This window comes from Rhincodon typus, unplaced genomic scaffold, assembly GCF_021869965.1.
Source record: "Rhincodon typus isolate 14 unplaced genomic scaffold, sRhiTyp1.1 hic_rhity00003176, whole genome shotgun sequence".
Lineage (NCBI taxonomy): Eukaryota > Metazoa > Chordata > Chondrichthyes > Orectolobiformes > Rhincodontidae > Rhincodon > Rhincodon typus.
The window spans coordinates 460-13321 of record NW_025968814.1 but is presented as its reverse complement, the minus strand read 5'-3'; the positions used below and the strand labels follow the sequence as shown (position 1 = coordinate 13321).

The 12862-nt window shown below is 49.9% G+C and overlaps 1 protein-coding gene across 1 annotated transcript in view; it reads left to right on the top strand.

Moving 5' to 3' along the window:
* Positions 1–12634, top strand: part of LOC125481700 (glutamate receptor ionotropic, kainate 5-like) — a gene marked incomplete at both ends in the record, with an annotated part of 15663 nt that extends 3029 nt beyond the window's left edge. Inside the window, 3 exons of the mRNA XM_048593582.1 lie at positions 1026–1190; positions 9546–9643; positions 12469–12634. Of these exons, the coding sequence (XP_048449539.1) occupies positions 1026–1190; positions 9546–9643; positions 12469–12634 (429 nt within the window). The remainder of the gene's footprint in view (positions 1–1025; positions 1191–9545; positions 9644–12468) is intronic.
* Between the last annotated feature and the right edge of the window lie 228 nt (positions 12635–12862).

The following is a 12862-nucleotide window of genomic DNA, read 5'->3' as shown; positions in this document are numbered from 1 at the left end:
CAGTAGCTGTTCCTTGAACAAGCTCCACATTTCAATTGTGCCCAGCCCCTGCAGTTTCCTTCTCCATCCTATGCATCCTAAATCTTGCCTCATCGCCTCATAGTTGCCTTTCCCCCAGCTATAACTCTTGCCCTGCTTTATATACCGATCCCTTTCCATCACTAAAGTAAACGTAACCGAATTGTGGTCACTATTACCAAAGTGCTCACCTACCTCCAAATCTAACACCTGGCCTGGTTCATTACCCAGTACCAAATCCAATGTGGCCTCGCCTCTTGTTAGCCTATCTACATACTGTGTCAGGAAACCCTCCTGCACACATTGGACAAAAACTGACCCATCTGAAGTACTCGAACTATAGCGTGTCCAGTCAATATTTGGAAAGTTAAAGTCCCCCATAACAGCTACCCTGTTACATTACACTTCACACTCCAGCCTCTCCCAGCTGTGGCCAGTCTCCACACCCAATACCATTGAGGTCAATCACTTCTCCGACAGGAACGCGCGTCACTCCCGCATTAACCAGTTCCTGCCCTATGATGGGTCTCCCTACACCACTTCACTGATGTCAGACAGACAACCAGACACCTCCATAGTTTGAACATTCCTCAGTATCTGACCAGAGCTTCCTACTTCACCAGTTAGACCTCAGTTCTGCCCTCTCTGTGGCAACCAGGACTCAGGGAATGAGTGAGACCACTTTGACCAGGGCCCCTCCTGCCTTGTACAGTCACCAGGAGCCAGTTTCTTTCTGTAAGCAGAGCCCCTTCCTCTGAATAATCCAGGGGCATCTGTGTCGGGAACCCACCCATTTCAAAGACTGAGCCTCCATCAGACGAGAGTAAGAGACAGTGCACCCTCAGGCGAGTTCCTCGTGTGGTGTTTTCCAGCCTGACAAGCCTATCACAGGCTCCCTGCACCCACCCCAAAGGTCACCCACCAGGCCGTGCTGAGATGGGTGAGCAGGCAGCAGGGATCGAACCCTGGCCCACTGGTACTCACCGGTGTATTTTTCTTCGTTCTAGCTGCTGTCTTGGATGACTACACGACGTGCGGCAGGGGAGAGCGATTAGCACTGGCGCTGGCGAGGGAAAAGATCAACAGCATCATCGAGGTGCCCGCCAAGGCTCGGGTTGAGGTGGAAATCTTTGAGCTGGGCCAGGACAGTCAGTACGAGGCGACAGATACCAGTAAGCGGGCAGGTGCTCTGAGATTTCTGTCACCAGCACTGTTTGAGGCACACCGCTCAGTGTCAACTCAATCTGTCTCTCATTCTTATCGATCTGTCTCTGCCTGTCCGCCTGTCTCTGTCTCTCTCTGTCCCTGCCTGTCCGCCTGTCTCTGTCTCTCTCTGTCCGCCTGTCTCTGCCTGTCCGCCTGTCTCTGTCTCTCCCTCTCTCTGTCCGCCTGTCTCTCTGTCTCTCTCTCTCTCTCTCTCTGCCTGTCTCCCTCTCTCTCTGTCCGCCTGTCTCTGTCTCTCTCTGTCTGCCTGTCTCTGTCCGCCTGTCTCTGCCTGTCCGCCTGTCTCTCTCTCTCTCTCTCTGTCCGCCTGTCTCTGTCTCTGCCTGTCCGCCTGTCTCTGTCTCTGCCTGCCTGCCTATCGCTGTCTCTCTTTCTGTCCGCCTGTCTCTGTCTCTCTCTGCCTGCCTGTCTCTGCCTGTCCGCCTGTCTCTGTCTCTCTCTCTGTCCGCCTGTCTCTGTCTCTGTCTGTCTGTCTCCCAGTCTCATCAACATGCAACAGATACTTTAGAGACTTTGTCAGATACTTTAGAAACTTTTAAGTGACTCTTGGATAGGCACATGGAGGATAGTAAAATGTAGGGTATGCAGGGTAGATTGATCTTAGTAGGATAATAGGTTGGCACAACTTTGTGGGCCAAAGGGCCTGTGCTGTGCTGTACTATTCTATGCTCTATGTAACAAAAACAGAAATTGCTTGAAGATCTCAACAGGTCTGGCAGCATCTGTGGAGAGAATTCAGAGTTAACGTTTCGGGTCCAGTGGCCCTTCATCAGAACTGATGGTAGCTGGGAAAAAGTTGGTATTCATGCCGAAGACAGGGTGGGGGTGGGAGGGGGGAAGAAGTAAATGATAGGTAGAGATGGAGTCCAAAGAAAGAGAGAGACAGGCAAAGGAGTGGGTAAAGTCAGCTGATGGAATGGATAGCTGCTAATGGGGGCTTTTAGTATCCGACAGTGGGTTGTGTACGTGTGGGATTGGGAATGGGAGAATGTGCCTAAAATCATTCAACCCGATATTGAGTTCAGAAGGCTGTAGAGTTCCTGAGAGGAAAGAGAGGTGCTGTTAATCCAGCTTGCGCTGAGCTTCGCTGGAGCACTGCAGCAAACCTGAGACTGAGAGATTGACCAGGGTACACAGTTTTGTGATAAAGTGACAGGCAACTGGAAGCTCAGGGTCATTTTTGCGAACAGTGTCACAAATCTGTCTCTCATTTTTATCAATCTGTCCGTGACTGACTTACAAGTAATTGCTTGGTAATACAGAACAGAAACGTTGCTCGATCAGATGGGCCGAGCAGTGGCAGATGGAGTTTAATTTAGATAAAATGTGAGGTGCTGCATTTTGTAAAGGCAAATCAGGGCAGAACTTATACACTTAATGGTAAGACCCTGGGGAATGTTGGCAAGCAAAAAGACCTTGGAATGCAGGTTCATAGTTCCTTGAAAGTGGAGTCGCAGGTAGACAGGGCGGTGAAGAAGGCGTTTGGTACGCTTGCCTTTATTGGTCAGTGCATTGAGGAGAGGATTTGGGAGGGTCATGTTGTGGCTATACAGGACATCTGTTTTTGGAATACTGCGCTCAGTTCTGGTCTCCCTGCTATAGGAAAGATGTTGTGAAACTTGAAAGGGTTCAGGTAAGATTTACAAGGATGTTGCTGGGGTTGGAGGGTTTGAGCTACAGGGAGAGGCTGAATAGGCTGGGACTATTTTCCCTGGAGCGTCGGAGGCTGAGGGGTGACCTTATAGAGGTTTATAAGATCATGAGGGACATGGATAGGGTGAGTAGTCAAGGTTTTTTCTTTTTAAATGTTGTAATTGTACCAGCCTCCACCACTTCCTCTGGCAGCTCATTCCATATACACACCACCCTCTGTGTGAAAAAGTTGCTCCTTGAGTCCCTTTTAAATCTTTCCCCTCTCACCTTAAACCTATGCCCTTTAATTATGGACTCCCCTACCCCTGAGAAAAGACTTTGACTATTCACCCTATCCATGCCCCATGATTTTATAAACCTTTATAAGGTCACCCCTCAGCCTCCGACACTCCAGGGAAAATAACCCCAGTCTATTCAGCCTATCCCTATAGCTCAAACCTTCCAAACCCTGCAACATCCTTGTAAATCTTTTCTGAACCCTTTCAAGTTTTACAACATCCTTCCTATAGCAAGGAGACCAGAATTGCACACAGTATTCCAAAAGTGGCCCTAACCAATGTCCTGTACAGCTGCAACATGACCCTCCCAACTCCTATACTCAATGAACTGACCAATAAAGGCAAGCGTACCAGACACCTTCTTCACCGCCCTGTCTACCTGCAACTCCACTTTCAAGGAACTATGAACCTGCACTCCAAGGTCTCTATTTGGCAATACTCCTCAGGACTTTACCATTAAGTGCAAAAGACCTGCCCTCATTTGCCTTTCCAAAATGCAACAGAGGCCAGCATCCAATCACTAATCACCCTTTATTTACAAATGCACAGTCTTTGACAATAGCATTTGTCTTGATCTACCAACCAGGACTGTTAGCCATGCCAGGCCATCCCCGTGGTTCCTGCACCAGACTTGGTCCTTTGTATCAAACTGTCTCTGTTGCTTGACAGAGTCTTGGGTTTGGCGATGGTGTTTCTGATGCTGTTTCATCCTTCCACCACTACCAACATCCCCCCCACCCATCTCCTCCAGGAAGATCAGATGTAGCCTGGAGCAGAGACTTCTCCCCATTAGCAACTCTGCTGGAGCCTTCTCTGTAGTTGCATGTCCTATAATCAAACAGGAGCCTGGGACAGCTTGGTATCTAGTGAGGCCAATGGCTGTTTCTACAGAGCCTGGATTGGTCTTTCTGCCAAGGTATCGGATGATGTGTGATATAGAACTGTCTTGATACAGTCTAGTTACTATTTAATGTAGAATGGGATTCCAGTCCTTGTTGGTAAATGATGGCCTGTTACCTGTGACAAAATACCTCCGGGACTCCATGCGTCGCTATATACGTGTGCGATTTTTCTATCGTTGCTCCGTTCTTTGACAAAATGGACCGTATGCATGTCCAAACACCTTGAGGGGATGGTAAGCATTGAACCCATGAAAGGACCTGCATAGTCAACGCGCAACTGAGTCTAAGGTTTACCTGGCCAGTTTTATGAGGCTGCTGGCTCTGTTAACACTCTGGGCACTGTCCCACCAATGCGGCCATGTCTGCATCCTAGCCTGGCCGCCAGGCGTAACCCCTGACCTATAGCATCATTTTGGAGACCCCTGAGATGGCCCTGGTAGCTCTCACTGAGAAAAACCACCCGCGCGCCCCATAACAATCTGCCATTGTCTACTGTGAGCTGGTCCCTCCAGGTCCAAAAGGCTCCCAGTTCTAGTTGCGGCAGTCCTTTGGTTTTCCCGACTAATGCCAGTTATTGCAGTTTTGGAAGGACTGGATCTTTCTGTGTCCAGAGTCTGATATTGTCAGCTGTAGCGCATCCAGAAAATTTAACATAATTTCAGACCCTTCCATTGAGAATACCACTGATGATGTATCTGCTAATAGGAAACAGCTCAATGCATCCACATTCACTACATGGCCTTCTGGACGATGTTCCTAAGTGTAATTATAGGCATTTATGTATTAGAGCCCACTGCTGAATGCAGCCCGAAGCTATGGGTGGCATGGCCTTGTCCTCTTTAAGTTGAGCCAGTGGGAGTTTGTCGCCCATAGTGGAACGTTGACTCCAAAAATTACCACCAATCCTTCTTTTTCTATCTGGGCACATTTACGCTCTGCGCTAGCCAAAGCCCTGGATGCATAAACTGGGCACTCCTCTCGAGTTGGCTGCTAATACCACCCCGATGCCATATGGGGAGGCATCATACTTCAATGTGAGATCTTTCTTGGCATCACAGTGCACCAACACCTTGGAGAATGATAACTGTTTCTTCACTCCCCAGAAAGCTAGGGCTTGTCTGTGCCACCATGTCCAAGGCTGACCCTTTGTGAGAAGATCATGCAAAGGTGCCAGGATAGATGCCTGATCATGTATAAACTTTCCATAATAAATCACTGGCCCAAGGAAAGACCTAAGCTCCAGTATGGATGTGGCAGTGAGACACCTCTGATCGTCCTCACTTTGTCTTCCAACGGGTGTAAGGAGTGTTGTCGACCATGTAACCCAGGTCATTTCACTTGGGGTGCCTGGAACGCACATTGTTCCCACCTGAGGCACACTGTCACCTTGGAAAAGTGCCTTGGAACTACAAGCAAGTTCTCTAAGTGCTCCTTACAAGTTTTCCCTGTCATTAGAATGTCCCTACTCGATGGCCTAGTGGTATTATCGTTGGGCTGTGAACCCAGAGACCCAGATAATGTTCTGAGGACCAGGTTCAAATCCCGCCATGGCAGATGGTGGAATTTGAATTCAATAAAAGTATCTAATGATGACCATGAATTAATTGTCGATTGTCAGGAAAACCCCATCTGGTTCACTAATGTACTTTAGGGAAGGAAACTGCCATCCTCACCTGGTCTGGCCTACATGTGACTCCAGACCCACAGCAATGTGGTTGACTCGTAACTGCCCTCTGGGCAATTAGGGATGGGCAATAAATACTGCCTGGCCAGTGAAGCTCTCGTCAAAAAACAATTCAGGTAAGTAGCGACCTGAGGTAGCTCTTGAAAAATATTCTCCATTGTCCACTGACAAATTATACAGGCTGACGCTATGCCATTGCCAGTCTGGTATATCGCTACAAGCCCTCACGGGTATTAACTGTCGCATATTTCTGGGAATCCTCATCTGATCACAACTGCAAATAAGTGTGGCTCACGTCCAATTTTGTGAAGGACAGGCGCCCCTCACCCCACCCACCAGCTTTGTGCGTAAATCCTCTATGTGAGGGATTAGGTATCTACGTGATGGTGAGAAACAGTTCACTGTTTTTGTCTAAAATCTCCACAAAGGTGAAGCAACCCATCAGGCTTTACAGTTGGTACGGGTGGAGCTGGTTTATTGAGGGTCCCGACCCGAAACGTCAGCTTTCCTGCTCCTCTGATGCTGCCTGGCCTGCTGTGTTCCTCCAGCTCCCCACCTTGTTCTCTCAAACTCCAGCATCGACAGTTCTCACTATCTCTGGTTTTTTGATTCCTTCACTTTCCAGCGTCCTGATTTCTGCCTCTACTTTTGCTTGGAAGGTACTGGGCATGCCTTGCGGAATTCCTTCCAGGCCAACATGCAAGGTGGCCTCGCCTCCTCTGACCATCCCTAGTCATTCTTGGAAACTTCTGGGTGTTTAATTAGGACTTTGCTCAGGGGGCCAATTGTGAAATGTTGAGCCAGTCAATCACTCACCACCAATACTGTTCCGTCAAGGATCCTCAAGAAAATTGTAAAATAGCACGGCCTCCCACTGAGACAGGCGTTCACAGCTCAATATCCCTGACACTCATCGTTTTATGTCAGCCAGGGCTCCCTGATTGGATCAGGATCCCAGCTCCAATCGGGGGAACTCACATTCTGTGAGGTCCACCTGGCTGACCTCATTACAATCACAACGGGAGTACTACGTGGGAAAATGTGAAGTTAGTTGTTTTAGAAGGGAGAACAAAAAGTACTATATAAGTGGAGAGTAAACTGCAGAAAGCTGCAACACAAAGGGACTTTGTGCACAAAATACTGAAAGCTGGCACACAGGGGCAAGCAGGTAATCAGGAAGGGCAGAGGGAATGTTGGCCCTTATTTCCAGGGTGTTGGAATATACGAGTAGGGAAGTCTTATTGCAAATGTACAAGGTGTTGGGGAGATCACATCTGGAGCACTGTGAGCAGCTTTGTTCCTCTTATTTAAGGAAAGAAATCATTTCATTGGAGGCAGTTCAAAGAAGGTTCATTTGGATCATCCCCAATATGGAGGGATTGCCTTATGAACAAAGGTTAAACAGACAGGGGACTCTACTCACTGGAGTTTGGAAGAACGTGAGGTGATCTCATTGAAACATACAGGGACCTGAGAGAGTCAATGCTGGGAGGATGTTTCCCCTCATGGGAGAGTCTAGGACCAGAGGGCACAGTCTCAGAGTAAAGGGGGCACCCATTGAAGACTGAGATGAGGAGGAATTGCTTCTCCCTGAGGGTTGTGAGTCTTGCCGCGGAGAGCTGTGGGGGCAGAGTCCTTGTGTATATTTAAGGCCGAGACAGATAGATTCTTGATCAGTCGGGGAATCGAGGGAAAGGTCAGGAAAGTGGACGTGAGGAATGTCAGATCAGCCATGATCCTATTGGACAGGGCAGAGCAGGATCGAGGGGCCCAACAGCCTCCCCCCACATGCCCAGACAGTACGTTTCAGACCCTAACCCCTCAAGTGAACCTGCCTCCCCTACACACTCTCAGACAGTACATTCCCAGACCCTAACCCCTCAAGTGAACCTGCCTCCCCTACACACTCTCAGACAGTACGTTCCAGACCCTAACCTCTTGAGTGGATCAGTGTCGAGGACTCTCCCCATGTTAAATAAAAGGTGACTTGGTGATGGGATACCGGCCTCTGTGGAACAATTTCAATGGGCATGAATTAGTTGGAAGCTGTGAGTGGACCAGAGGTTCACAGCCGGAGTAAAAATCACCGCAATTGGACAACAGGTTAGAACGAGCCATGTACGTAGCATCTTTTGTGGACAGAGAGAGAGAATTGAAAAATGGGGTAAATCAGTATTTAATCTTACTTAACCTTTCCGTTTTGTGCATGTAAATGGCTTTCTGATTGGAATACAAAGTAATCTTTTATGTTCTTCAGAGGAATCATGTCTGAATGAGTGGGAAGCTCTGTGTGTGTGTGTGTGTGTGTGCGTGCCTGTGTATGTGCCTGTGTGTGTGTCTGTGTGTGTGTATGTGTGTGTGGATATGTGTGTGTCTCTGTGTATGTGTGTTTCTGTGTTTAAGTGTGTGTGTGTGTGACTGTCTGTTTGTGTCTCTGTGTGTGTCTGACTGTCTATGTGTGCCTTTATGTATATGTGTGTGTCTGTGTGTGTGTATATGTATACCTCTCCCTCTGTGTTTCTGTCTCTTTCACTTTGTCTTTCTCTCTCTCTCTCTGTCTCTTTTGCCGTTTCTCTTTTCCTCTGTCTCTTTCTCTTTCTCTATCTCTACATAGAACAGCAACAACATAGAACAGCACAGGAACAGGCCCTTCTGTCCCACCATCTCTGCACTGACCCTGATGCCATTCTAAACTGATCCCATTTGCCTCCTCAGGACCTGGATCCCCGTGTTCCCTGCTGGGCTAAGTGTCTGACTAAATGCCTCTTAACTGTTTCTATTGTATCTGCTTCTACTACCACCTCACATTCCAGGAATCTAACACTCTCTGCTTTCCTCGCACATCTTCTTTAAACTTACCCCCCTCTCATATTTGAACATAAGCCCCTAGCAGTTGACATTTCCAATCTGGGAAAAAGATTACAGACTACCTCCCAGTCTCTCATAATTTTATATTCTTCTATCTGGTTTCCCCCTTCAGCCTCCGACTCTCCAGCAAAAACAATCCAAGTCTGTCCAACCTCCTTATAGCTAACACACTGCAATGCAGACAGCATCCTGGTAAACCTCTTCTGCACCCTCTCCAAATCCCCTATATCCTTCCTATAGTGTGGTGACCAGTACACAATATTCCAAATGTGGCTGAACTCAAGTCTTATCCAGCTGCAACAGAACTAGCCAACATTTTTATACTCAGTGCCCCTCTCTCTCTCTCTCTCTGTCTCTCTATCATTCTCTCTCTCTCTCTGTCGCTGTCTTCCTGTCCCTTTGGGTCTGTCTCTCATTCTCTCTCTCTGTCTGTTGCTCTGGCTCTGTCTCTCTTTTTCTCTCTCTGTCCCTTTGGGTCTGTCTCTCTCTCTCTCTCGCTCTCTTTCTCTGTCTCTCTCTGCCTCTCTCTCTGCCCTTCTGTCTCTGTCTCTATTTCTCTCTCTCCTCCTCTCTGTATCTCTGCCTCTCTCTCTCTCTGCCTCTCCCTCCATGTCCCTCTGTATCCCTCTCTCACTTTGTCCTCTCTCCCTCTCTCTGTCTTTGAGCCCTTTGTCCATGTTTCTGTTCACCTTTCCTGTTATTCTCGTCATGGTGTTGGTGTTTACTGTAGTCGGGTAATGATCCTCTGCAATGTGACTGGATGGTTTATGATACTAAAGGCGTACATAAATGCCAGGCACATTTGTTGTTAGACTCAGATGTAGTTCCTCCTGTCCTGCTCGGAACACGGGGAACCATTGATGTCAGATCCTTGCCATTAACCACGCTCCCTGTCTGTGTTGCTGTCTTCTTCCACAGTGTGTCAGATTCTGCCCAAGGGTGTGGCAGCCATTTTGGGGCCTTCGTCAAGTCCAGCATCTGGAGCCTTCATTAGTCACATCTGTGGAGAGAAAGAGGTAAACAAGATGGCGCTCGAAGGAGGGGGAGGAATGGTGAGCGGGAGAGGTATCCGAGGCCTGGGAATCTGGGATGAGTGCCAAGAGAGAGAGGGAGCAGTGTGGGGCGATTGAAGGGGACTAGGAGAAGGAAGCTGTGGGTCAGTTCAGGAAGGAGGTCCAGCTCTGGGAGGCATGGGGTATCAGCAGGGCCAGTGTTTGGGGCTTCATCGGATTTGGGAAGTTCTAGGACAGGGAGGGATGGGCGCAGAATGGGTACAACCTGGAGTGGGAATGGGTCACACAGCTCTCCACCTCACATTCCAGGAACCTAACACTCTCTGCTTTCCTCGCACATCTTCTTTAAACTTACCCCCCTCTCATATTTGAACATAAGCCCCTAGCAGCTGACATTTCCAATCTGGGAAAAAGATTACAGACTACCTCCCAGTCTCTCATAATTTTATATTCTTCTATCTGGTTTCCCCCTTCAGCCTTCTCCTTGAGAGGGACGCTGTAGGGGTGGGTAAGGGAGTGGGCAGTTACAGGAATGTAAATTGTATAGAAAATGGTTCAGTATTTCCATTGTAGTACAGTGAAAGTCCAGATAATGAAGTCTCCCGGTGTGGAAACACCACTTGGAGCCCCGATGGAGGGACATGGCACCCAGAGTGAAAGCCCGACCAAAACGCAGACTTGCACAGCCAGAGGAAATGGTAGATGAGGGGGTAGTTATACCAATAGCTTCACTTTCTTGCGACATGTGGAGCCTTAAAGTCTTCTATTCCACTCAGCCAAACTTAGCAAACCATGATTCCTCCAAGGGGTGCATGACAAAAATCCCCAGAGGGCACTAGCTCACACCGAGTCACCGAATGAAAATGTACTAATCACACACAGACAGGGGTAACAAGGCAGGAGACTCTCCCAGGGAACATTCAATTGGAGATGAGGTACAATCCATTGGACAGAGATCACAGTCAGACACAGTGATTGTGACTGGCAGACTGTAAACTCTCACAATATGAACAGACTGTACTCTCAGGCACAGGTATCAAGCCATCACAGCAATCTCTGTGACTGAGTGAGGGTCTGTCTCTCTCTCTCTCCCTGGGACAGGGTGAGGGTCTGTCTCTCTCTCTGGGACAGGGTGATGGTCTCTCTCTGGGACAGGGTGAGGGTCTCTCTCTCTGGGACAGGGTGAGGGTCTCCCCCTCTGGGACAGGGCAAGAGTCTGTCTCTGGGACAGGGTGAGGGTCTCTCTCTCCCTGTGGGACAGGGTGTGGCGCTCTCTCAGGGACAGGGTGAGGGTCTCTCTCTCTCTCCCTGGGACAGGGTGAGGATCTCTCCCTGGGACGGGGTGAGAGTCTCTTCCTAGGACAGGTTGAGGGTCTCTTTCTGGGACAGGGTGAGGGTCTGTCTCTGGGACAGGGTGAAGGTCTCTCTCTCTGGGACAGGGTAAGGGTCTGTCTCTGGGACAGGGTGAGGGTCTCTCTCTCTCTCTGGGACAGGGTGAGGGTCTCTCTCTGGTGCAGAGTGAGGGTCTATCTCTGGGGAGGAGTGAGGGTCTGTCTCTGGGACAGGGTGAGGGTCTCTCTCTCTCTGGGACAGGGTGAGGATCTGTCTCTCTGGGACACATTGAGGGTCTCTCTTTGGGACAGCGTGAGGGTCTCTTTCTGGGACAGGGTAAATGTCTGTCTCTGGGACAGGGTGAGAGGTCTCTCTCTGGGACAGTTTGAGGTTCTCTCTCTCCCTGGGACAGGATGAGGGTCTCTCCCTCGGACAAGTTGAGGGTCTCTCTCTCTCTGGGACAGAGTGAGGGTCTCTCCCTGGGACAGGTTGAGGGTATCTCCATGGGACAGGGTGAGAGTTTGTCTCTGGGACAGGTTGAGGGTCTTTCTCTGGGACAGGATGAGGGTCTCTCTCTCTCTCCCTCTCTGGGACAGGGTAAGGGTCTCTTCTCTCTCTGGGACAGGCTGAGAGTCTCTCTCTGGGACAGGGTGAGGGTCTCTCTCTCTCTCTCTCTGGGACAGGCTGAGTATCTGTCTCTGGGACAGGGTGAGGGTTTGTCTCTGGGACAGGGTGGGGGTCTCTCTCTGGGACAGGGTGAGGGTCTGTCTCTGGGACAGGGTGAGGGCTTGTCTCTGGGACAGGGTGAAGGTCTCTCTCTCTGGGACAGGGTAAGGATCTGTCTCTGGGACAGGGTGAGGGTCTCTCTCTCTCTCTGGGACAGGGTGAGGGTCTGTCTCTCTCTGGGACAGGGTGAGAGTCTCTCTCTCTCTGGGACAGGGTGAGGGTCTGTCTCTCTGGGACAGGGTGAGGATCTCTCTCTCTCCCTGGGACAGGATGAGGTTCTCTCCCTTGGACAAGTTGAGGGTCTCTCTCTCTGGGACAGCGTGAGGGTCTCTCCCTGGGACAGGGTGAGAGTCTTTCTCTCTCTGGGACAGGGTGAGGGTCTGTCTCTGGGACAGAGTGAGGGTCTCTCTCTCTCTGGGACAGGGTGAGGGTCTCTCTCTGGGACACAGCGAGGGTCTCTCTCTGGGACACGGCGAGGGTCTCTCTTTGGGACAGGCTGAGGGTCTGTCTCTCTCTCTCTCTCTGGGACAGGCTGAGTGTCTCTCTCTGGGACAGGGTGAGGGTCTGTCTCTGGGACACGGTGAGGGTCTCTCTCTGGGACACGGTGAGGGTCTCTCTCTGGGACAGGGTGAGGGTCTGTCTCTGACTGAATGCTCTTTAGAGAATTACTGAAGTGATGCTGGTTTGGGGCTTGTGGTGGAATCGGACTGTGCGGTCAGCTTCCCGTTGTCTTCCCCCTGAACCCGTCTTTGTTCGTCCTTTTCCTGCAGATTCCCCACATAAAGGTGGGTCCAGAGGAGACTCCAAAGCTGCAGTATCTCCGATTTGCCTCGATTAGCCTGTACCCCAGCAACGAGGACATCAGCCTGGCCGTGAGCAGTATCCTGAAGTTTTCCAGCTGCCCGTCTAGCAGTCTCGTCTGTGCAAAGGCAGAATGTAAGGAGGGTGTGTGTGTATTCACTCATTCAACGCAGGTCCCTGAAATCACATCGCTCCCAGTCTGCTTCCTCTCCATTTCCATCTGTTTGCTTCCTCACTCCTCCTCAGCTCACATCGTTGTCTCTGCACTCTGCTAATCCATCTCCCTCCTGCTCCTCTGATGCTGCTTGGCCTGCTGTGTTCATCCAGCCCTGCATCTTGTTGTCTCTCTGCTGTCGATGCATC